We start from the raw sequence: 26,780 nt of genomic DNA on the forward strand, positions 1-26,780 counted from the left end.
GCTCTGCAGTTTTACAGAATTTGCTTACACAAATCAATAGTTTCATGTGTTTAGGGCCCAACTGCCACTGTAGGTCCAGCCTACCTGCGGGTAAATCCTACCTGTGAAGGAGGAAGCCAGCAGTCTGGATGTGTAGAATGTATAGGTTTGTATTTAAGCAGAGAATTTACTGAAACCTTTAAAAAAGGCTAAATAAGAATATTTAATTGTTAGACAATTTTATATATAGGGACTTTATTGAATTACTTTGGCAGTGACACAAGTTTTATGCATTTCACTTATTTCCTCGTCTCTTCCCAGCCACCCCAGACTTTGTATAACACCCACCTTGAACACATATAACTGTAATACCTCATCATGTTTTCATCAGACAAAGAATTCTGTATAGGGAACCAGTACAGATGTTCTTGATGCCCAATAAGAAAGGAGTTGGTCTTATGCTGTCTCCTCAAGACTGCCTTTGTTAGTGTGTACCAGAATTATTCCTGTGAGACACAAATGCAAGGCAGTGTAAATTTACACCCTAATATAAGATGCTTCCGTTGCATGCTGGTGCTAGGATAGAAAGCTTAAGCTCTAAACCAGAAGTCCGGTTGTACTGGACTTGTTCAGGCACCTGGGCTTGTTCAGGGATTACACATGTAACATAAAGCCTTTGGTCTGTGTTCAGGATCCTGCAGTAGGTTTGTGTTTTGGAGGAAGGTAATTTCATAGAATCATAGAATCACAGAATGGTTTGGGTTGGAAAGGACCTTAAGAACATCCAGTTCCAACCCCCTGCTGTGGGCAGGGACGCTTCACACTAAACCATGTCACCCAAGGCTCTGTCCAACCTGGCCTTGAACACCACCAGGGATGGAGCATTATTTAGCATAATTTAGCATATCTTAGTAAAACAGATCTTGCATATTTCCTGAAAGGCATCATCCCGTTCTGAAAATTGTTAATGTGTTAAAAATTCAGATGGTATTGATGGCAAGTCTTATCGAGTCGGGCAACCAGTTATTTTGAGCCAGTATTGTTCATTTGGATGTAGAATTAAATGAGAAGAAAGTGCAAGTACTTGCTATTTAATATAAGGATTTGCTTCTATGTATGGTGAAGACCCTGTATGATTTCCAAACAGGGTAGGACCTAATTTAATATCATTTAATATCAAAAAAGAACCAAGTATCATTTGATTAGAATATGACCAGTCTAAGAAATGAATTCCTTAGCTAAGCTCCTCTTTCACCTGCCTTGAAGCATTTCCTTTGTAAAACTCTGTAAGATAGCAATGAAGAATGTGATAATGTCACTCTTTGTCTCTTGTGCATACGTATGTAAAGTTAGGATAAATTGGATTTAGGCTTTGTCTTAATACATTGCTTGATATGGCTTTATGCTTTAGCTAAGTTATGTGTATAATTTTCTTTCAAGGCTCCAGCTATTTATTGTTTCAATCATAAAGGTTTGCAGGTGACCTTTAAGAATAGCCATGTTGGCTCTCATTTAGTCTTTGCCTATCACAGCAGAAAGTATAGCTGACTTTGTAACTGCTAACAGTTTTTGAAACCTGTTGTTTCATAATTTACTCTTTACCACAAAAAGCATTTTTCTAGGTCTTTCCTAAATTGGGATTGCTTAGCTATTCTCGGTATTTGATTGTATTTTACTGCCAATGTGTTCTCAGTTTAAATGCTGCTTACCTAGCAAAGTAAGCAGCTTTTGCTGGGGTAAGTAATTCCAATATGCCCTAAGCATAAGGAGGTTTGTGCTGGCAAAACTTCATTTTGTCAATATGATTGCTGTTACAGCAGTTGCTCTTTTGGGGAGTCTGGTGTTTAAATGACCTTTTTTACATTCAGTATTGCTATACCCCATCAGCAAAATTCTCTTTTACAGGCATGGTCTAAGCTTTTAACTATTAGATTTGGCCCTGGAAAATGAACCTCAGGTATAATAACTCTTCCTATCTGCAGTCCTGAGGACTCTTCTTAATGATCTGGCTGTGTCCCAGCTGCCATAACTGTATGTTTAAGGGTTGTTAGACGGAACAGAGGAGAATAGCTATCAGGTTCTCCTGACCTATGTAAGGAGCTTGTTCGGATTTCCATTGCATATGGGTATTTTTTCTATCAACTTGATAAGAACAGAAGTTGTCCTTAAATTCGAGCTTCCTCACTTAGAAATAATGAGTTCCTTTCCTTACACAAACTCTTCGTTCTTCATGAGAACTTTATAACAGTATCTTACAGGCGTACCACAAGGCTAAACCTGCCTATTGTTTATGAAGCACTTCAGTAATGTTATAAAGACACAGGAAAGTTTTCAAAACACACCATTTGGTGGTTTGTGGTGTTTGATGAATGGGCAAAGGGACAATCATTCTTTAAATTAGCATAATACAGGAAAGAACATCATAGAATTATGTAAGTCATGGGTTTTGTAAGACACCTGATTTACTAATAAATACAGAGTGGTTTGGATGCTAAAAATAGAAAAGACTGAATGTGAAGTATTGCTGTTTTTTGAGAATATTCTTTCTTATAAGTACACATATATGCTGGTTTGTGTCTGATTTTGAAATTCAGGAGAATATAGCTAAATTCTTTTGGGTAACAACTCCTCAGTATTGTTGAGAGTTGCCTGACAAATGTATCATATATTAATATGGTAAACCCAAGATGTTAATGTAGCATGCTTTAAAAAACACAGCATATTTATAATTTCGTGATGTGCACTGAGTCTATTAATTCACATTCTTAATGGTGCAGAATTTCACGGTGTGTATACTGTTACAGTTCTGAATTTTTATTCATTTCTGCCATTTAAAAACATTTAATTACTGTTCCACTCACTTGAATCGCATCAATGAAGCAGACCTAGAAGTAATTTCCAAAGCAGTAGAACATCGCTGTTTCTATTTAATAGCTGAAGTGGAGCTCATTTTTGTTGAGAGCTAGTCAGAGGCTGAGGTTCTGGGTCATGGAGTTTGGCAACAGCTATTCTACTACTCTGCTCCTTTTGTGAGTTTAGTGTGTTAAGTAAGAATTCACTTCCTCTGCTTTTAAATAAATCTTAAATATTTTTTGTTTTTTTTTTTTTTCAGACTTGTGGAAGAAGTCCAACTTTTTCCAGTTCTTTTCCAAGTCATATTGGTAAGAATAATTTTTATACACATTTATTATAATAGATACGTGTCACACTTCCCAAATCATGTCAAGCTAGTTTCATTAGGTGTGTTGACAAAGTAGTAAGATGTTGATAAAATGAAAATGGACAGTGCGCCAAGGAAGCAGCCATTTATGCTGTTCTCACCAGCGAATCTACTTGTATAAAAGGTTTCTTTAGAAGATAAATGCTTTTTTCTTTTTTGCGTCAAATAAAATCCTGAAAAAGAAAAAGCATAATGACCTTTGTGGCTTCTGCGAGATGGGCATTAGTTAGGAACCTTAAATTTATCCATAATGAATATCTCTGGGGTTTTTTTCTATTTGTGAAGTATGCATTTTTCCTAAAATGCACTAGATTAATAACCGTGGTTATGCTGTGGCAGTGCATGTAAAGTTGCTGTGAGAGACTGGGAATGTAATCTTTGAGGTGTCTGAAAGTGAAAAAGCCCAAATCCTATTTTAACCAGTGGTTTATAAAGCAAAATAATTGCTTGTTTTGAAAGAGATCTAAAACCCAAGGATGGGTTAAGAGAGAAACTAGTGTAAAAGTGTTTGATGTCCTTATATTGAGGCACCCAAAACCATGCACAGTACTTAAGGTAGAGCAGTGCAGAGAGGTACGGTCACCTCTCTTAACCAGCTAGCTGTGCTGTTCTTGATGCACCCCAAGACACAGGTAGTCCTTTTTACTGCCAGGGCATGCTGTTGGATCACATTCAATTTGCCATGAACCCAAATTCCAGATCCCTTTCCAAGGGGCTGATTTCCAGCCTCTTGTCCCCAGTGAAAAGGTCAACAAAAGTTTCCTTTCTATAGACATTTTGCTACAAACAGCAGGGGAAAGAGCTGACTTTTTCAATGCCATTGGCACTTACACTAGACATTCAGCGTCTTTGCTGTAATCACAAAGTTTAAGGCTTGTCTGTGCTGCAGTCAGTTTTGGCAATGGTTCAGGAAGATGTCTCCACCTAGTGAGCTAGTAACTTAGCTCATGTCAGTAATGTGGATGCAGAAACAGAGTGCTTAGTCCAAAGTCTTCTAGGAAGCTTAGATACTTAGGCAGTTAGGTGCTGCAGCCATCCCGTTTTGGGTCCCCTAGCAAGTTCAAAGCAGAGGATATCTTCACGGTTAATGTATGGATGTCCTCCCATACTTGCAAAATACACATGTATTTTGAAGAAATCTCATGGAAAGGTCTGGAACTGGAGTGTTGGAGTGATGGGGACATATTCTGGCAACTTAGGGACCATGTGGCAAGCACATGCTGCTCATTTGGAGGGATGCCATATGCTTGTAAGGTGAAGCGTGCCACTTCTTTTGTATTTTCTTTATGAATATCATGAGCTTGGGATAATAAAGGAAATACTGTATAACTAAAACTTTGCATGTACAAGTTTGAAACTTTTTAGGAGTTGCATTTAACTGCTGCTAGCTTTAAACAGAGCTGGAATGATTTACTTTCCCTCCAGAACCCTGAGATAACCGTTGTTGTTGTTTGTCTGAATCGTATTAGTAGCTGATTTTCAGTTGTTCTTGTAGAGTTTTGAGTCAAATAGTTTGGACTGGTTTTAATTCGACTTTCTAATATTGAGAGGTCATAATGGTGGTAGTTAGGTGCGGTTTTGTTACAAACCACAGAATTTGAGCACAGATTTTCAGGTTTTTTTCACTTATCAGAAGTACGTGATTCATGGAATTAAAAGATGGGCTTGTTGGCAGAGTACTGAGAGAAGGAAGAGCCCCTTCCTGATCCTGCTGGTGACCCATATGTCTTTTTTACCCTGGGCAACTTGTTTCAGATGTTTCGCTTGTTTCAAAGCCTTCTCTTTCAGATGTGCTTAGTGTCCTTTGGGTGTTCAGTGAACACTTTTATTCTTACAAAGCTATCAGAAACTGATGTTCATCATCGTGAAACTGGAACTTTTTAAGGTCCTAACTGGACCTTATTCATGCATGATTTTTTAATAAATGCTTCTTAAGGTAATGTCTAAGCTATAAATGTACATCATTGTATAAATGTATGCATATATAAATATGTATATATATAAATGTACATCATTGGATGGAGCCTTGGGTGACATGGGCTACTGTGAGGTGTCCCTGCCCATGGCAGGGGCTTGGGACTGGATGATCTTAAGGTCCTTTCCAACCCAGACCATTCTATGATTCTGTGATCACAGGAATGTAGGGATGATAAACTCATTAGGATTAAGAAGGTATTCAGATTTTGTGAGAAGCACTATACAAATTCTAAGTAGATGTGAACAGCCTATTTTATGACTGTATGTCTGTGTGGATCTATCACCAGTAGGATTGCTGATGAGAAAAGAAAAATATGTGAAGGGAAGCAGAGCCACCCTTTGAATCATTTTAATATTATAACTAGATATTCTGCATGATAAAATGCCTTTTAAAAGGGAGAAAATATTACTAAAGCATATCCTCTGTCACTGATTTTCCTGTCTGGAAAATGATTTTGAACCAGTGCTCCTGTTAAGGGAGGGACTAAAATTGTTTACAAAATCACCTGAAGCTCCACTTTGGAGAGAAAAATTGAGCCCACAACATTTGTGACAGCATTATGTTCTTTATGGGAAGGAAATTCAGCTATTTGCATCTTAAAGGAATTGCTTCTTACTGCTTTTAGAGTGTGTGCTACATAACTTCTCTTAAAGTTTTATATTCAGTGCTAAGGAACATAAGAATGTCTATTTATACAAGAGTTTTCTTATGTGTTTCTTGGTAGTTGCTTGGGGTTTTTTTAATCCTGTCCCAGAAGCTGAAAATGTTTCAGATAATAAACATGAGTCTAAAAGACTTTAATAAGGTTTTAAAGCTAGGTATAGCAAACTGGAAAAGAAAAGCACAAGCAGTGGTGAAGTGTGTAGATCTGTGCATTGCAGCAACAGTGACCATGATGGCTGCTGGTACTAGAACATGTCTTTGAGTTTTCTGATGCCGTGACATTTGCCATCTCTTTGATCTCACTGTTCATGTTTTATTGTAAATTCATACTGGAGGTTTTTTCATTTGTTGGTTGGTCTGGGGTTTTTTACAAGGTATTTTTAAACTAGCCCAAAGTGAATGGTGATTGTGTAATGTCTTACAAGCTGTCTTTTGAAAGAAAATGGTTTTACAATGCACTTCAAAGAAAAAGTTATTGCAAAGTAGCAGTCACTGTTGTGCCTTGCATGGGCAGATCTCTGTCTTTATCACTTCATTGCTCTGACTGTCCCAAGAGCATTTCACAGTGTTACTTCAAAGTGACTTAGAGCCCAGCTGAGGCCTCTGGTCTTTTTTGCTTCTTCTGTAGATTGAGACAAACAGCTCAGTGTTACATGGGTGCATGGTGATGATGCAGTTGAAACTCTCTTCAAAGCAGTTAACAAATAACATAAGCATCTGATGATTACTGTGTGCTGGCCCTTGGCTATTGCTCAAAATCTCCTAGGTTTTCTACTATATCCAGAGGATCATCAGTTGTCCTTTGGACCTTGCTGGACCCTGGTATCCAGAGGTATCCCCTCCAGTTACAAGGCTGTGATAGTGCTTATTCTGAATGACTTTTAACAGTTAGTTTCCCTTGGAAGGCTAAGCTGTTTAGGAATCCATTGTTTGTTCAAATACTGTGTGCAGAGAAGAATTTGAAGTGCATTGTAAAAGATGGTAATAGTTCTTATCCTGATCCTTTGGCATCTTGGAGCAAGCCCACTGAATACACAACGTGATGGCTGGGGGACCTGGAGCACATGGCAGACACAGAAAGGTCAAGATAACAGGTTTCATATGACCTTTGCAAAGAATTCTTGAGGGAATCTTACTCCTGTCTGTAGCTGCCTCATGAGAGAGTATAGAGATAATGAAGCCTGACTTGTTTCAGCAGTGCACAATAGAAGGACATCTTCCAACTTGATACAGGAATAAACTTTGTGCTGTGGGGAGTGTGGTGAGACACTGGAACAAGGGCTCAGAGGTGTTGTAGCATCTCCATCCCTGGAAACTCTTAAAACTCTGCTGGATGCAGCCCCAAGTCAGGCTGCTTTGACAGGACTGCTTTGAGCAGGGGGTTAGAATTCAAAGCCCCAAAGGTGCCTTTAACCATATGTCATTCCGGGGATTTGGTTGCCCAATCCAGTCTATCTACCTAAAAACCAACAACTAAGCACAACCTACTCTACAGATTCTCTCCTAGTATGGTAGGCACCATTCATTGTGTCCTACCTGTGGTTAGATGAGGGTTAGTTAACCCTTCTAGATTAGGATCCAAGTCAGTAGTCTCCCAGGTATGTTTGGGTTTCTGAGCTCTTCATCTTTTTCCTGCTTCCTAATTCCTTGTATGCTTTGATATTTAGGTAACCAGGGTGGATGGACTGGAGTGGCAATGCTTATTCAGCTGGCTTGGCTCCACTCCCATTTCTCCCTTATCTGAGCTATTTTACGCTGCATGGGGGTGTTCTTTTGTGAACCAAGTCCCAGGAGGACTGTAGGTCAGGGTTGGATGGATGCACATATAAAGTCAGTGGGTTTCTGCCAACTTGTTTCATCTGGTAATGCTCTTGGACATTATGCAGCATACCTTCAATGAGTCTTGTGGGTTTCGAACAAGTGATTTAATTCAAGTATATATGGGACTTTTGGGATTGGGTAATTTGAATATTGCTGTGGAGAATTTAGGGCAAAAGAGGTAGTATTTTCCTAATGATTATGTTTTTACTTAGAAACACTGCAGCTCTGACATTCAAGGGAGCATGCTAATCCTGACAGCTGAAGTTGCTGCTTAGGTGTTAAGGTGTACTTAGACATTAACTAAGACCTTCCTTTTTAACTCTGTGATCTTTGAACAGTTAAGATTTGTAGAATATTTGAAATATGTACTTAGAATGAAGATTTATTTCTTTTTAATACATTATTTAGGAGAAGAATTGTATGTACAAAAAGTCAAATTTAAGGACTGACTAATGAGTACTCTGTTGTAACTTAAGCTATGGTGTCAAGTGCTTTCATTGTTTTCCCCTACAGTTAGGACATCCTATATAAACTTGTTTTCTTGCACTAAGTAAGGATGCCTTGAATCCATGCATCATTTAAAAGACTATGAATTTTTTCACTGAAAGAGAAATCATATTTCTTTTGACATTTTATATTGATACATAACTTTAAACAATAGTCTCCAGTACTTGGTTCTAGTGTGTTCTTCTGTTCAGCCTGTTTCAGGAATCGGGAGTCATTCTGTAAGTGCTCTCCCAAGGTAGTCAGAATGAGAGGAGTCCATCACCTTTTCCTGTGGTCACTGAACATTGTATCAGGGATTTCATTTCAGCCATCAGATCAGTCTGTCAGTCTTGGGCGCTTAAGGCAGAAGGGTATTGAGCATATGTGTCTTGAAGATGGATGTCATCAGCAGGCGTGAGAGGGCAGGGCTGACCACCACCATGGACTGCCCCAAGACTTGCATAGGCACACAGTTGATGCTCATGTTCTCTCCCCCCTCAGTTTTTTTGCAAATGCAGTGTTTTAAAGTCTTACAAAGTTGACGGTGCAGAGTTTGTGGATCAAGTGTTTTTTCCCCTCTTCAGCAGTTTTGTTTTTTTTTGTTGGCAGTCATAAATCTGCTTAGCATTCACATTATTTCACCACGTTTGAATTGAACCTTTTTTGATAGAAGTTTTGTACATAACCTTCAAGTTCTTGTGAGTATTCATGTAATTAAAATCTCCTCAAGCTTTTTTGACACCTACTACTATTCGCTTTCAGTTTAATTTGCACTTCTTTTCAAAGCACCTGTATGTGCTCTGAAGTATTGCACGATGTGTCTGCAGTCCCAGCTCCTCATACCCAGCAGTGCAAGGTGTGTTGTCATTATCACTCAGGAATGAGATATCGTGGTTAGACAAAAACACAGTCTAATAAAACCATCTGCTTAATCCTTAGTCCTGGTCAGAAAAGCAAACTGAATTCTATAGATTGCAGTAGGGAGTATTACAATGGTAAGTAGAAAAAATATTGTGCCATATGTGGATTTCAGGTTTCCTATCTCAAAAGACTTACAGCAGAACTGCAAGGAATATAAAGGAGACAAACATGATCAAAGGTCTGTAATGGCTTCTGTGAAAGGGATTATTCTTTGTACACTTTTATCTGGGAAGTGATGTTTGAGGGGAAGTATGATACATACATAGCGTACTGTCATGAGTGGCTCATTCGAGGTGAATAGGAAACAGTATTGCTGTTTGCTGTATCTTCTAACGTGAGATCTGTATGAAAAAACCTAAAGAAAACTTTCAGCTGGCATCTTTAAAACTGACAAAAGGTGATACTGCCGGGTTAAGCTGTGAACTCTGTGTCATAGGGTCCTTGCCTTACTTGAATTAGAAAAGAGACTGGACAAATTAATGGAGGAAAAATCCATTGAGATCTATTATGTTCAAAAGATCCACTTCTGGCTCAAAGTCCTTGGGCTGTGAATTTCTAGACACTGGCAAAAGTGTGCTGTATACCTGACTTGTAGGGCTGCTTCCGTTGCAGGGTGTTCTAGATAGGTTGTTGGGGTAGGTCGACTTTTAGTTGGAGCTAAGTCTGGTTCTGCTTTACGTACTGAAAATGCATGCATGGGAAGCTTTCTGTATTGTAAGTTTTTAGTCATCAGCTATAGAAATTTGTCTTGCCACCCCTACTTTTCATATGAGAAAACAGATTGTTCTTTATGACTTAAACAGATTGGCTTGTTCTCTGAAGCAGCAGTTACTTCTTTGAGAAATTAGAAAGCTAAAAGTTCACTGTATTAGCTTTGAGTTATGAGGTTAATTTATAGCCTGCTGTTTATTTGGTTTGATACATATGGATAAATATGTTGGTAATAGTACATAGGTTAAAAATAAACAGTAATTTTGAGAATTCAGAAACAAATTTGGGCATGAAGTTCTTGTTTAAGCTCTTGGTTTTAGTCGTTTAATTTACGAAATAGGTGGTATTTAATACCAAGCTCTGTTTCAGTCCTGTAACTCCTTCAGGTTTTACTTGTGTGGGTGTTGGAGTCTAATTGTACCTGACTTAAGAAATCTCCTCAATTAAGGAAGATACTGGGTTTGCATGGCCATGTTTTGGTAGCGGGAAGGCTACTGGGATTGCTTCTCTGAGAAGCTGCTCCCGTTGAGCTGAGGAGGGGGAGCAATAGCCTTGACATTCTTCCCTGTGAGGCTGCTGAGGTGCTGGCACAGGGTGCCCAGAGAAGCTGTGGCTGCCCCATCCCTGGCAGTGTTCAAGGGCAGGTTGGACACAGGGGCTTGGAGCAAGCTCCTCTAGTGGAAGGTGTCCCTGCCCGTGGCAGCGGTTGGAGCTGGGTGAGCTTTAAGGTCCCTTCAACCCAAACCATTCCTTGATTCTATGTGGTAAGGAATATCCCTTTGGTCAGTTTGGGTCAGCTGTCCTGGCTGTGTCCCCCACCACAACCTTGCTCACCCCCAGCCTAGGTGAGCTATGAGATACCCAAAAAATTTTAGTTGTCAACCAGGTGATTAGTTTCTCCAGTCCTGAAATATTGGCTCCACATTCCCCATCATTCCTGCTGCTTTCTGATTATATTTTCCATTTCCATAGATAGTTTTTGAGATTTAGGACCAGAGTGGAGTGTTCATAGGGTGGATGAGCTGTGGGTTTATTCACTGACATAGTGATGTTATCTTTTTTTATTTTAGTCTTCCTTCTTTTCCTTGCATTTCACTTTGGTTTTTTTGATTTCTATCATTGAGCTGTCATTTGTGTGAAGTTCTTTCCTAACCTGGGATGATTAATTCATGTCTGAGGTTAGTACTTTTTTCCCCACCATGTGCATTGCTTTAAATTTCAGGTACAACCTTTCTCCCTCCATTTATGCAGATCCCCAACCTATGAACAAGTTTCAGAGCTCTCAATATTTAGCACAGATCCACAGGATTTATATTATATTAAAGCTCTTTTCACTTAGTCATTACAATTGGACAATTTTCACACTTAATAGAGAAAAGATATTTGGGAGGTGGCTGGGGATGGGTAAAGGGATGATTGCACTCCTTTTTAATTAGAGTTTTAACTGGTATCATCAGCTTCACATTACTTCTGTTACACCCCTTTCCTTCAAATGTTCCTTAGCATTTGCTGCCTTTCTCCTACATTTTAAGTAATGCAGCAAACGTAGTTATCTTCTGGATTGGTAGCTGGCTCTGGTGTGAATAAAATTAAACAAATTGAATTCTTGATCTTTCATCATCCATCCTCCACTGTTCTTATCAGTAACTGGTGAATCTCACCTCCCACCCTGCAGGCTCTTTTTTCCCATCCTCACACCTTAAGCACATTTCACTTTATTTAGTTCTCCTATAGTCAGATTGTAATTTTTAAATATATATATATAAAATAAACATAAATACGTATGTGACATTATTTATATTAGAAATCTCATTGTCTTTGTGATCTCGTAAGTGTTCTTCATGCTGGATGGTGTGACATAAAGGAGAAATGCGTGTGGTGCCAGGAATCATAGAATCAGCTGGGTTGGAAAAGCCCTTTAAGCTCATCCATTCCAACCCTTACCCCAGCACTGCCAAGGCCACCACTAACCCATGGCACCGAGGGCTTTGTCTGCATGGTGTATGAACACTTCCAGGGGTGGTGATTCCACCAGGAGCTATTTATCAGTTGATTATGAGCAGGGGAAGAGGGGAGAACAGCAGCTTTGGGAAGCCAGGAGGGCTGCTCTTGTTTGTCACTGATGCATGCCCCAGAGCTGCCTGAGGTGCAGTTCTGCAGCTTCCCTCACTCCCACCCCAACTTGGCCCATCATGGAATCGCAGACTGAGCCAAGGAAGCGCACATGGAGACCTTGTGAAGAGAAGGGCATCTCGCACCATGCTGCGAATGTGTGAAATGCAGGTGTTGCAGAAAGACTGAGAGTGCTGATTCCTCCTAACATGAGACTTCACAAACCCAGAATCAGATTATATCCTTTATTAACCAGAATTTCTAGGAAGAAAACCTGACCTTACCACAGTTCATGTGAATGTTACGAGGAATTTTCCATGGGTCACACGGAAACAAATCGCCATCAATGAAAATGTTCACCCAAGGTGATTAATTTCTAAATTTCAACATTTATTTTTGTTTCTATAGAAGGAACATTAAATAAAAACTGTATTTCTTCCAAACTTTGAGTTTGTCAGGCTGATTGAGGTGAATCTGTCAATTTACTGTTCCCGCTAGTACAATATCAAGGCAAAGAGAAAGCATTTCAGGAAAAATACATACTGGAGTAAAGCAGAGATGTGTGCTTTTAGAACAACGTTACTGATCTTGTGACCCATTTTACTGTGGCATTATTACTGCTCTGTCAAACAACTGAGGTGTATCTGCCAAACCCATCTAAATAAATACTGGTGTAGGAATGTGGCAGTTGCTGACTGTACATTGATTGACCAGCTGCATTCTGATGACTAAGGTACCAAGCTATTGTGTGCTTCACATAAGAGCTTGTGAGAGTATTAAACAGCCATGAAAATGCTTTCTGAGTGGCAGAGGTTTCCACATTATGCTTCTGAACTGATCATTTATCTAGAAAGTTGCCTGGTTTGGCTTTGGTCATCTATAATACATTCCTTACGGTAATGGCTTCCTGAAGAGTGGGATGATGATTAGATTTTAGAATGTTAGTCTTCTACAAAGCAAAACAATTTAAATTGTAATATTCTGCTTTGGACTTTCTGGTTTAAACTATAGTCATTTACACATTGGTTTATATGCTTAGTTTCTAAATACATTTTGTTCTACGAAATGATTGGTTTTTTTAAGGCAGGCTTAAAAATCTAGCTTTGCTGAAGTAGATTTATAGTCAAATATATGCCAAAAGATACATAATTCAATCTGAGTTTACCCACAGGAACGTTTTAATTGCAATTATTACAGTAGGATCATCTCAAAGATTCAGCTGAAATTTTGCAAGTTTCTTTTTTTTTCTCCTTAGGCTTGTCTTTCAAGTCCCCTGTTTGTATTACCACATTCAGTTCCCGTCTCTTGCTTGTTTTGAGCAAGTAGTTCTTTACTGCCCATATAGGTACAGGAAACAAAACTGCGCCCTAGAACTGTTGTCTTTTTCTTTCATATGGTTCCTTTCAAACTCCTGCCTACCAAATAAAACAACCTGTTGAAACATCATGATATTAAAAACAGCGTCTGACAGTTATCACTCTGCAGTTTAACTGATGGCCATAAATTGATCCCTGTGGCAGATCCTTAAGCACTGTTTGGTGGGTGACATTGCTTTTAATTTTTTTATTCCTACATCATGTGATTTGATATGGAGCATTGCAATGAGTTTAATTTCTTTCAGTTACTTGAGTAAAGCGTCCTTCCTTCTTGGTGCATCCTTTCTGCTTGGTGCGTGCTATTTCATTTCACTAAAGCAGAAAGGACACGTGCAAGGGTCAATGGCTCCTTTTGCTACTACTGCAGAGAGAGAGACAAAATTATTCTGTAAACAGTCCAATTCATTTCTTTCTGTATTTTGTGAAGTTCCCCATTTTCTTGTTCTGTAACAAGTTGTGGAGCAGGGTTTGTATTCACTGCACGTAGCTATCTTTAGGGCTCACATCTGGATGGCACTGCAGGAGCATATTGCTGAAAGCAAACAGACTGGTTTTGATGGTAACAATGGAGACTGAGAAAATGCTGGATGCCTCAATAAGATTCCATTAAAAAGGGGGGAGTGAGAGGGATGTCTAATGCAGTCCATTTAATGCGTAACTCTCTGGAGAGTGAAGTGGGGATTATGCCTGCTGCCCTTATTAAAGACTGGTATAGAAGATGCTTGGTGGGCGAATGGTATCTCCATAACAGACGCTGTATTAGTCATGAACCCGTTTCTAATTATATCTTAATGATCTCAGCCACAAATAGGAAAACAAAAATCTTTGTCTCCCTGAGTGGTTACCTTAGTGGCTGCAGGATTGGCAAGGTTTAGATTTTCCATCTCCTCTCACTAAACCCAGGGGACTTCATTGTGAGAAATGAGACTTGTTTATGATGGTGAATTAAATTGCTGTAAAAGGTTATTTCAACAGACAGTTGGGAAATCATAATAAAATAATTTAGTAAAAATGGGAGCTAGAGTATGCTTAATGAAACATGATTAGATTTAATTTTCTTGCTATTTCAATCATTAAAGGTACATTATCCTTTCTCAGACCTCATTTGGGCTCTTTGCCACGGACCCACTCTTAGTAACAGCCTGGAACTTGCATGTTCCATTAGGATATGAAAATAGCTAATAATACCATACTTTCCTCTCCCTGGCTTTTGTAACATTTCTGTTACCAGCTTTTCAGCTCTGTTTTAGCTGTTTTCTTCTTTCATCCTTTTATTCCCTCTCACATCCATTGTACACATTTTTACTATGAATAACTGTTCAGGGAGGATGGATTGAATGAAGAAAAATGCTTAACTGTAAAATGGCTTATTATGAGTAATTAAAAAATTAAGTCCTTTATTAATAGGCCCTTGTGTTCTAACAAAGTATTTTTATCAGTTCATATAAAACATGTTTCTGTGCTGTTTTAATCTAGTGGTCCAATTATTTGGTGGATTTAGTGTTCTGGTTCTTTTTTCTTTCTTCCTTTCACAGTGCGATGACACATTGTGTGGCATTGTATACGGGCTAAAATGTCTGGCCTCCAGTGACAGTAAATGCAGTTCTCAATGACATTCTATGCCTCTCAGCATCAAAATGCTACTTTGATCTAACAGTATCAATCTTCTTTTCAGCCTCTGAGTACATACAAGTCTGAAACTCTGTTGATCGACAGCTTGGGTAGAGCAGCAGAACCTTGCTGATAGCAAATGGTCATGGCTTCATGGGTTTCTGGACTCAAGTGTGTTGTTTAAGGGATGAGGTATTTGGGTTATTTCAGTGTTTCATGGTGTTATTCCTTTTTCTGTGTAGGTTCCACTGAGAGGCTTTCTGTGTTCAGGGTGGAATTTCTGTACAAAGTGGCACTGGAGGCAGTGGAGAAAGGTAGACCCCAGTTTAGCCAGTAGCCTGTCAGTCAGGAGTGCTTTAGGGGAAGTGGCCAAGTGCAGATCCCACATTCAGAATCACCCAGAAGGAAAGGCTGGTGGTGGATTTCTGAAGCTCAAAGTCAGTATTTTGACTGCTAAGCAAAATGCTTTATTGCCATCTCTCATTGTCTCCTCCTGGAGCTGCTTCCTTTTGCTTCCTCCTTGTAGCAGAGGCTTCTGATGATCTGGACTTCTGCTTAACATGAGGAGAAATAAAAGAACTTCAGTCCTCTGCACTTGGTGTGAGATAGTGAGCCATTGTGGATGTAGGGAGTGTGCCCATCACACGCTGGGAACACTTTTGAAGTCTTCAGCGTTTGAGCAAATGGAAAATCTAGCTCTCTCTTGAAACAACATGAAGTTTCAAAGCAGTCATTGCTTAGTGTTGCTGGCATAGACTCATTTGAATTTTGTATGTCATAGTTAAAATAATTTACAAGTAAATGTGTGTGTGTATTTGTGTGTGTACATACACATATTTAGTGTATCCTGCCCTCCTTTTAAAGCAAGAGAGAGAAATTCTCATATAATCATTTAGTATGTGTTTGGTACTGAAATGACCTACATGGCAGGGAAGGAGAAGGTCAGTCTTTTGGGGGTTGTAAGGCACATTGTTCCCAGTGCCTTTATAGAGTATCTCCTTATGTTTCCAGGCAATAAATTCCTTAACAGTGATGGAAAGCATGAAGATTTTAATTGAACCTGTGCTCAGAAGAAAACACGTATTGATGACTGGAATATAGCTCTGTCATTAACCAGGGTTTATTTTTATAACCTATCCCAATTTTCAAACCTGTATTCCTAAAGTTCATTTCTTGAATCAATATGTAGGCACCAAAATAGAAGTGATTTGAGGGGGAGAGGTGGGGTGAGGCTATGAAAAAAAACTAATAAATCATTTGGAGATCACCCTGAAAGATGTGCCAATTAAAAAATGGTGTTCAACCTCTTGTTAATAATAGCAGTAATAAAATGCAGACTGATTTCCCCTGTCTTTAAGAAGTAGGAATTTTTTAGAAGAGTTTCCTATTTTGCCAGTGTTAGTCACTCTAACAGTGTCTTTGATCCATCTGTTAATCTCCTATAAAAATTGAATGAATTGATATCATATGTAGCAGCAGGAGGTATTCTTTCTTTAAAGTCATAACATCTGATACTGTTTTGCAAATGCTTATGAGAAGCAGAACTGGTGTCCTTGTATTCTTGTAGATCTGAGTTACTTTTAAACACTGAGTTGTGCCTTTGCTCCTCTTTGATATGTAGGAGTTGAAGTCAGAACAACTGAGAGAGAGTTCTCAGGAGTGGTGCTTGACTTGTGCTGGACAAGTGCACAAAGAGCATCTCGGGGAATACCAGCAGGGTACCAGCTGACCCTGTAGTGCTCAGTATAGCTGTACCATCAGTTTTTCACACTGTCTACTGCCTGGCACTATTGAGATTGCCACCACGGGAGTAGAGCTCAGGCCATTTCAAAATTCACTCTGCTATATTTATTTTATTTTATATACATATATATATACCTGGTGAAGAAATTTGTGGTTTCTGTCTTTTCTTCCTAGTTAAATGTTCTGGGTAATGAGGACTGTTCATGCTTTATGCATGTGTCTTTTCTTTCATAGTACCTGTGAAGACATTTATGTTTTCACTCAAGTGACTAAATCATAGAAACGCAGAGTGGTTTGGGTTGGAAGGGACCTTAAAGCTCATCCAGTTCCAACCTCCTGCTGTGGGAGGGACACCTTCCACTAGACCGTCTCATCCAAGGCTCTGCCAGGGATGGGGCAGCCACAGCTTCTCTGGGCACCTTGTGCCAGCACCTCAGCACCCTCACAGTGGAGAACTTTCTTGTATCTAATCTATATATGCCATCTTTTCATTTAGGCACTGTCCTGGGTTCAGCAGTAGCAGTCATTTTTCCCCTTCTTGGTAGCTGGTGCAGTGCAGTGTTTTGACTTTCGGCCTGGGAACAGAGCTGATAGTGATGTTTTGGTTTGGCCAAGGACTTTGTGAGCCTCATGCTCTGCCAGGGGGGAGGGGAAGCCAGGAGGAAGCAGAGACAGGACACCTGACCCAAACTGACCAAAGAGGTATTCCATACCACAGCACGTCATGCCCAGGATGTAACTGGGAGTTAGCTGGAAGGGCTGGGAGACTGCAGGGTTGGAGGAGGTATCTGTCGGAGCTTGGTCGGGCTTGGGGGCTGAGTTATCGGTCGGCTGGTGCTGAGGTGTTGTATTCTCTTCCCTTGTTATTTCCTTTATCATTATTATCATTGGTGGTAGCAGTAGTGATCTGTGTTATACCTTAGTTACTAAACTGTTCTTATCTCAACCCGTGGGAGTTGCATTCTTTTTGATTCTCCTCTCCGTCCCTCCGAGAGCAGGGGGAGGGCAAGAAAGGGGGGGAAGTGAGCGAACGAATTACCTGACTGGGTTTAAACCACGACAGGCACCATCTTAAATTCACAAGGATAGTAATCTGTTGGCACATACATGTGCAAGTGTGTTTTTTAATAATAATAATTATTGTTGTTATTATTGCCATTCTTCTTAGCTGTCTTTTCTCCATTTTACTTCCTTCTCATCGCTTCTGGCTCAGATGCCTCTTCGTAGTCCAGCATCACTGTCAGATCCCTGCCAGCTAAGGAAATGGTTGTCTTCCAATGTCAGTGAATTCCCATGGCTGGCAGATAGAATTCCTGTTGTTGGTGTTGCATTCGTGCTGTCAGGAATTTGGAGAGCTAAAATGGGGCTGTCACTTCATAAGTATTTTGCTGAAAGACATGCCTGAAATATGATCTACTAAAGTGAGCTTCATCATGTTCACTTTTTCTAGGCTCACAGGTAGAGGCAAAGTATTAAATGCAAAACAAATGAAAGTAGAAAGATCACGATGAAAGGAAAAAGTGTTATTTCTGCCTCAAGCCATAAGCAGAACTAATTTAAAAGCAAACTCTGTGGAGCCTGGAAACTGCAGCAACATCCTAGAATGATATAAGCAAGGAGAAGGTGCTGTCATTTAGCCTTGAAGTTGACTATCTTTTGGTTGAGTATCTTTTTAGTCTTCAGATTTTTTTCAGTCTTTCATCCTAACTATATGCTGTTCCTCTGGTCAACTATAATAGAACAAGATCATGTAACCTCACACAGAATTTGGCTGAAGAATGGGATTGGTGGCTTATATGTTGAATGCCAAGTTAAGCTGATGAGTGGCTCATATCTTTGTAGGAGATTTTTGGGTAACAGTAAACTTTCTTCCTGCTGTGTCTATAAGAGAAAATGTGATTCTGGTATTTACATAGAATAAGAAACTGTACTTTCTTTATCATAGTTCAGTTCTGTTCAGACCATTGATTTTCACTTTCACCCCAGCTCCTTTTAATCTTGGACTTCATATACATAGCTTGGCATAAGAAGAAAACACATTCGTCCTTGAGTTCTTGAATAAGTGACAGGTAACAGTGTGTTTATCAGGGACTGTTAACGTGAGATGGAGTTGAGAGTCGAGATGATATACCACGGATTTATACAACGAACTTCACTGATGTAGTTTACTTATAAACCCTATTCCTATATTTCACAAAGATATTGTAGTAAACCTAAACCACTTTTCATTTCCTGCATTTTTAGTATTTAATAATGTGATTATTGTAAAGCTTTGCTACTGTTCACAGTCCTTAACTAAGTGATTGGAAAAAACCAAACCTAACAAACAACAAACCCAACACATACGTGAAAGTCTACCATCCATTATAGTTCTTTTCAGTGTTCAGCAGTCCAAAACCAGTAGTGCTAAAATGGAGGAGATGCACAATTCTGTAACCTGCTGTGACAGAAAGAAGGGAGAAGGCTTTTGTTGACCAGAGGAGCTGTGGCTGCCCCATCGCTGGCAGTGTGCAAGGCCAGGCTGGACGGGGCTTGGAGCAAGCTGCTCTAGTGGAAGGTGTCCCTGCCCATGGCAGGGGGCTGGAACTGGATGAGCTTTAAGTTCCCTTCCAACCCAAACCATTCTATGATTTGAAAGGGAGTTGTTGTAATTTAAGTGTTGGGCCAATTGTGTTTTGTCTTGGCTTGACCATGAATATTAAACAAAGATCATGTAAACTAAAATCTCCCTATAATATTTCTCTAATATTATAGCAACCAACTTTACTCTTGATAGTTAATGTTTATTAAGTATAACCTGAAAAAACACTGTGTTGATAAGTAACTTAAGAAATTGTAATTTTTACTGAATAAAATCAGTGTTTTATTAGGTAGAGTTTTCACTTATAGCAACCAGTTCATAATTTCTTTTGCCTTGTCTGCCTAGTGTCATTGTAGGAATATAGGTTCTATTCTGAACCCTTCAAACCTTTTCCAGTCAAAAATGTTAATGTGATCCTTTGGGTAAGTCTAATGAATCTGTGTTTTTCAATTAAAAATGTCACCAGGAAATTCCCCAAACTCCTCTAAACCTTTTTCCTTGAGGTGACAAAGTGCCATTTACATCAAAGCAAAATCCATGTGGAAAATAAGATGTCAGTTCGTTGGTGCCTGTCATTCTGAAGCCGTTCAAGAACTAGATTTTAATTAAAGCTGAAAACCAGTCTGAGAAGTGAATATTTTGGCATGGAAATTTCTTGGTGTAATGGTTTATTGCAGCTCGCAAGTAACTTTGCAGTTCAAATGCTTCACTGATACGCTGACTCTCCAAAGAGTCTCCAGATTTCTGTAGTTACTGCCATGGCGGTATCAATTCCTTCTAAAGCTTCATTGCTTCAGAACATACCAGCATGAATGCTTCCAGGGTGCCTGGATTTTCTTTGATATGAGGAAGTTCAGTTCTCCAGAGTAAGAAATCTATACCTTGAAGATTGTCCGCCTCTAACTCTGAACAGATTTAAGTGGCCTTTCAGGATGCTGGAGAGGGCCTCTTTCATTAGGGACTGTAGTGATAGGACAAGGGGTGATGGGTTCAAACTGAAACAGGGGAAGTTCAGATTGGATATAAGGCAGAAGTTCTTCCCTGTAAGGATGGTGAGGCACTGGAATGGGTTGCCCAAGGAAGCTGTGAATGCTCCATTCCTGGTGGTGTTCAAGGCCAGGCTGGTTTATTTGACTTCCAGAAGCTTGAGACATGAAGTGGACCTCTTAAAGGAGGAAAACTTGTTTCCCTACTCATAGATGGTGTTAACAATAGTATTGTTCTCCACATGTCCAGTAATTGAAATTGTATTCTCACAGGACTTGAGAATAAAATGAGAAGAGAAAGAACACTGGCCTTACTTACATTTTCGGTTCTTAATGTTTGCTGTGCAAGAGAAGTACTTTTATGATCTTGACAGAAGCTTTACTTCTAAAAGTGAAAAATTTACTTTTCATTCTTCAGAATGAAAAGAGGCAGCATTCTTTAGAGCTCTCTTTGTTTTAAATGTCACCTTTTCTCCTTCTGCCTTGTGAGATTCTGACCATCAACACAGATAAAAGGACCTGGTTGTCTCCAAGATAACAAGGAGGTTTGGGAAGTGCAAAGGATGTAACAAATGACTTCCAGAATAAAAAGATTAGATTGTTAGGCCACTGAAAATCTGAAGCTTGGTGTGGTAAGAGAATGTATTTGTATACTGATATTGGGGTATATTTTTATATATATATATATATATATATATATACTTTAATTAAAGGGTATCTGTAAATGTAGCATTTAGTATGATTTCTTCTGGATTCTTAGATACAGGAGTAGGAGGCTTGTATGCGAAGTCTCCCAAATTGGTAGCCTCTTATCACAATTGCTATCTCTTTTGTTATCTAAAATGTAATTAAAATACTGTAGTTTGCCTACGCTGTTCTAATTTCTAATCCACTTAAAGGAAGAGAAATGGCAGCTTTAGCCATAGTATCTTGCCAAGATACGTACTCCCACTTTTCTAATTCACACCCTTTTACCTAACTGGCTTTTTAGAATGCTTCAACTGAGTTCTTTTGTTAATGTTACAACCCTTCAACATTAGAATGAAAAGTTTAATGGCTTAAATAAAATGTAGTCCTATTTGAAAAGCCTGATTTATCTTCCATGCTTGCTTTTTTTTATCCTAGTATTTCCTTGTTATGCCCTTGGTATTTCTTAGCTGTCCTTTTTAAGCACTGAAGCAATTAGTTTTGAGAAGGCTGATTCTTCAGGGTCCAATGCTTTGCTGCCTTTCATTCACCAAAGCTCTACATTTTAATGAAGTTGTTTCATCTGTGTTGCCAAACACTAGAATTTTGCTGCTTCAATTCTAATTATCTCTGCTGGCAAAGGCTATGTTTTATTAAAGCTGTCAAGTGCACTGTTCATTAAATGTCCGCAGTCTGTGGTGCTGTGCACACAAATCACATCCGCTTTGCTCCTTCATACGTTATGAAGAAGTTAAATACTTTTATATAAACCTCTAAAATCGAGCCTAACAGCAATCAGCGATGGCTTATCTAGGCAAAACATACCTGTAGCTTCTTGAAACCTAATAAGTATCTTATCAAAACCCATCTGCGATACGTGTTAAAACTCGAGTTGTACAGCTGAGTATGCCATTTGTAAGATTATTTTCTTCACTAAGAGAACATTTTCCTTCCCCAAAGTGTTGACATTCCCATCTTGAATGCTAGTCTATGTGTGCTTAGGGGAAGGTAAGTTTTGTTACGTATGCTTTGATATAAATAAAAGCATCGGTGCTAGTCTTTCAGTAGACAGTTGTATAAATTGTGTCTATTAAAGGCAAATGTGGCTTCGTTTTAATGTTATTAACCTGCTGAATGCACAAGATCACTATTGTAAACAACTACCAGCTTCTCTTGTAATTGTGTATCTCCAAAGGGAATTTTACTAGAAAATATTTACTTGAAACATATGGGGCAGTAATGGAAATACTGTACTTGCAAAGACAGTACGTGAGTCAGCTCTCATTTTGGCACTTGTGAAACTTCTTTGCTTTTATGAGTTGTATATTCTCAGTGGATGTATCATTATCTTCAGGACCACAATCATTCTTACTGTTTCTCTATTGTTTTCTGAATGTTCTTTTGGAGAGTGAATAAGAAGATAGACTACCAGATAAACATGTTGATCTCTGGAACAACTGTGATTCTTACCCTTCAGCTATCTGTAGGAAATAACTTCAAATTTATGTTTAGTACCATGGCTTTATGGTATCTCTTTTCTGTATTAGTTACCTTATCTTTTGAAGACTATGGTGTCTATACTTTCCAACATTGCTTTTCCATTTATCAGGCTGTGTATTAAACCTTCAGAGGAACAGATATTTATTGTGCTCTTTATAGAGATCATAACTGATATCTCAAAGTTCTATGTAAAGTAAGTAAAACGTTTGGCCTCTTGGCCCATATATATAGAGAGATATATATATACACACACTCACTCACATATATATGTATTTATACACATACATATACACATATATATGCATAATATATATGTACACATATATATGTGTGTATATATATATAGGGGTTTGGTAGGAAACTAATGGTCCTCCAAAAGGCTGTGAGCCCCTGTTCTTTGTCTCTTCTCCTTATGATCCAGTTTAAAGTGCTCTAGTACGAAGAAAATTAATACGGGGTGAAGCTGAATAGAGGCTTCTAAGAGATTTGGCTAGGTTTCTAGCACTTTAGATGTTGACCTTTAAGGAACTGAAAAAGTATTGTTTATGTATCACTGTGGTTTTGGAAGTGAATAGTCTTCTGTTAACCTTGCAAAAGGTAAACTAGATAATTTTTATTCTGATTTTTGTTGTATTTTATACAGGAACACCAAGACAGTATCCTTGGGAACACAATGCAAACTGTAATTGCCTTATTGAATAACATGGTTGCTAACAAAAACACAAACATGGTGTTACTCTTTGAAGAAGGTATGTTGTCTTCAGTTATTCTCTTTACTATAGATGTTTCCCAGTCTTTTGTAATGTCTGGCACTGTGTGAAACTGTAGACTTGAATGTATTTATATTCTGGAGTGGTTGTTAGGTAATTGTGTTATAACGGACTGCTACTCATTGCTTCATCTACCTCCCTTACTGATTTGATTATAAACTTAACTTTTAGAAACCTTTTCCTCTGAGGAAATGTGGTTTCTAAGGAGTCACTGGCTGAAAGTTAGATTATGCCTATGAAGGATGGCTTTAAAAAGGAGTGGGCTAGAGCTCTGACCGTACCAGTGCAGAACGCAGGGAGAGAGCCTCTGCCCCTTCTTCCTTTTCTCACTGCTCACATCTGTGAAAGATTAAATTGTACAATATTTCTGCACTTCTAAAAAACCTAGCTCCTCTTCCAGTCCAGTGATACAGGCTAGTGGCGTGGAGCCCAAGCTGACTGTGAAGTCTTAGTCTTCAAACCATTCCATGTCTTCATTTCACTGTGTTTTATTCTTGAAGATCCATTTATTTAGAACCTGGTTCTGTTTTACAAAATAAAAAGGAAGTTTCTGTAGTTGGAAATCTATGTAAATTCAACAACTTCTTTAGAAATATGCACATAGAGAGAGTTCCTTTTGTTTATTGTAAATGACTGGCATCCAGCAATACAGATCTACGCTACTGTTCATATCATTTGTCATAAATCAAAGACCTAGAGTACTTGCATAACAATATATAGCATAGTGCAGAAGGAAAAGGAAGACTTGTGAATAGGGGGACAGTGAAGAGACTGCTAAGTCTCTTGTGAATCCAGGAGATGAGAGAAAACCTTTTGAATACCTCTAAGAAAAGATTGGGTGAGGTGTGAGAGGGAAATTTCATGGAAGTGTGGCTTTTCTGTAGTCATGAGAGAAGAAGCCAGATGAGACATAGTATGAGTAATGGTTTAAGTATAAGCACTGATGGTGATAAGGAAATCTGAAGACTGTTTTAGATATGAGATACACATACCAGCATAAAACTCCATCAAGATTGGTAGTAATGGTTGTGCCCTTCTTTTTATAATTACCTTAGCAGTTAAAGCACTCACCCAGAAAGTGGGAAAGTTGAATTCCTGATCCTTTTCACTATGATGGGATTGAATGAACAGTGCTGTCGTTCAGGAGATGAAATAAAACACAGGGTAGCTAGTAATGTGTTCCTCTCCTTTGTTTCAAACAGATCCATTATGAGGCTAGTGGTGTGAGAATAAGGCCAAAAGAAAAGAGAGGGAAATACATCTGAATTGGAGAGGGATGGTTCACAGGATTCTGATTCTTTGGTTATTTATCAGCAAACTGCCTGTTACACTTAGAACTCCTTGGGGTTTCTTGGGGTTTCGATGTTTGTGCTGCTTCCATCATGCTAGTTTCCAAATGAAGAAAGTGGGATAGAAACATCATAAAAGTCTTTACCTTTTCCTTGTGCTATTTTATGAATTACTCCAGTAATACTGTCGGGCTATTAGCTATTAGGTAACACTCTTGGGCTCACAGAACTTCAGCATCCTGACTAGGAAAAACAGCACAGCAGCCAAAAATAAATCTCAAGTAAGACTCTCATCCCTTTTCCCCATTGGCTAATGTTCAGAGTCCTGGAAAACTGGATCTTGGCCAGTGCTTTATTGATTAAGGGCCCAAGTGTCAAGTCAAGCACTTCTGAAATTTGGTTTGCAAGGATTGTTGTGAAGGTATTGATCTTGTAATTGTAGACTTCAAGCTTTCCTTTGGATGAAAAAGGGAGAAAAGTTATTCCATACAAACTAGAGGGCATTTTATCCTTTCCACTGCCAGTATAAGTCTACGGTGCTCACTACAGGAAAATAGCTTAAACTTCTGCCACTGGCTTTGATACTCAACTTGTCCTTTTTGGATCATTTTTGTGTGATAGAGAAGAACATGATCTGGTAAAGTAGAAATTAAGCTCCATCTGGCAGAAAAGGATCCCGGAGTCCAAATAGAAAAGTTGAACATGAGGCAGCAGTGTGCCCTTGGAGGAATAAAGGCGGAGGGCTGTGATACAATAGAGTGACTGGAACATGGAGAAAAGTAATTATTCTTTTGTATTTGCCACTTGTGAGATTTCATCTAGAATAGCGACTAGTTCCAAGCTCCAAACTGTAACAAGCCATTGACAGACAGGAGCAAGTCCAGAGGAGGGCAGCCAAGATGTTTAGGAGAGTGAACCACATGGTGTATGTATTTTCAGCCTCTGCCTGTACACTTACATTAATTTATCCCTTCCCAGGTGCACAGCTTTGTATTTGCCTTTGTCAGACTCAAAGAGGTTTGTGGCAGCCCATTGTTTTAGCTCTCCTGCTTCTTGAGTTCTTCCTCAATGTTAGCTCAGCCCTGCATCACATCAACTGCTTGCCTCATTTCAGTGTCACCTGGAAACTTGCTGAAGGTGCATTTTACTCCATCCTATTAACAGTCTGTGTCCATGATGTTAATGAAGGCATTCAACATTCATGAGCTATTCTGCTGTCTTCAAAAAGAAAAGGCTGAAGGCAGAGTATTATGTGTCATCAATTTCCCTTATTTCCCCATTACAGTGTGATAATTCATGTATATATGGAGCTTAAAAAATTAAAACCCTTAAGCACTTGCTAAACATCGTAAGGAGCCCAGGTTAGGGGTCAGACCTGTCAAGGTTTTTGTTTCCAGAAGTCCAGATATTAGCAGCGAGATTTCTTTCCATCTCTTCAGCTGCCAAGAAGCCCTGTTTTTACAGACAGATCATTCGGAGACCCGTGTCACTGCTTCATTTTGTGCCTGTTTGTTAGCCTTCAGAACAATCCCTTGCTCAGAGAAGTTGTATTAGGTTCTCTATATAGTTAATGGGTTGCAGCTTACGTGTTGAACTTTCCCCTTTCTCAAGGAAATCCTCCATGATGCACTTGCTTCATTACTACTTCCGTGATTTCATGTTAATACCGGTTACAGGGTTCTGCATTTCAGCGACTTGCATACAGGGTGGATTGCCCAACATTAGTTTCTCTGTCCCCTGAACTGTTTCCTTTTGTGTGACAATACATCAGACATGTGATGATCACCACTTGTAATGTTTAAAAGTGAAAGAGAGAATAGCATATGCAGCTAAAGTTGCAGAGGGAATTTAAAAGAGCTTGTGTTTGTGTTATCAGCTATTAAACATTTGTTCTGTTAACATTAATGATGATGTCCACTTAATAATCAGAAGGCAATAATATGATTCAGTTTAATTACTGAGACTGGATTCGGTAAGGAGACTGGGATTAATATAGGGTCTCTTATGAACAGTTAGGGTGAGATGTTAAAAATCCAAGACAACAGTGGTCATTTTTAGCATGGTTTTCTAAAAGCATGAGACTTACCCTCTTTCCCTCTGTTTTGGCTTCTCCTTGCCAGTCTCTTTACTCCCTTTCCCCATCTTTTGAAATCATTGGATGATTTTAAGTTAACTTGAGAGAACATGGAGGCCCAAATACACAAACTATTTATTCACTCTATAGTAACTAGTATCTGAGGAAAGTAGAGAAATCTATGGTAGTGCCATAACTTAGGGAAAGGCAATAATATTGTCTTATCAATTAAATAGTCCTGGCTAATGTACAGCAAACAATAGTGCCATACT

The 26,780-nt window shown here is 39.0% G+C and overlaps 1 protein-coding gene across 11 annotated transcripts in view; it reads left to right on the forward strand.

The window, feature by feature from the left end:
• The window catches only part of ULK4 (unc-51 like kinase 4), a 195,509-nt gene that overhangs the window by 84,565 nt on the left and 84,164 nt on the right, over positions 1-26,780 (forward strand). For 7 of the 11 annotated variants that reach the window (XR_009745315.1, XM_061464467.1, XM_061464466.1 and 4 more), the window contains 2 exons: positions 3,092-3,140; positions 23,019-23,124. Coding sequence is in view for 6 of the 11 variants with exons in the window: in XM_061464467.1 (XP_061320451.1) it covers positions 3,092-3,140; positions 23,019-23,124 (155 nt within the window). In the remaining 5 variants the exon portion in view is untranslated. The remainder of the gene's footprint in view (positions 1-3,091; positions 3,141-23,018; positions 23,125-26,780) is intronic. The other 4 variants (XR_009745317.1, XR_009745318.1, XR_009745316.1 and 1 more) reach the window with 1 other exon arrangement.

This window comes from Pezoporus flaviventris, unplaced genomic scaffold (assembly GCF_033815535.1).
Source record: "Pezoporus flaviventris isolate CSIRO_AGI_PZ_B2104156 unplaced genomic scaffold, CSIRO_AGI_Pfla_v1 ptg000037l, whole genome shotgun sequence".
Lineage (NCBI taxonomy): Eukaryota > Metazoa > Chordata > Aves > Psittaciformes > Psittacidae > Pezoporus > Pezoporus flaviventris.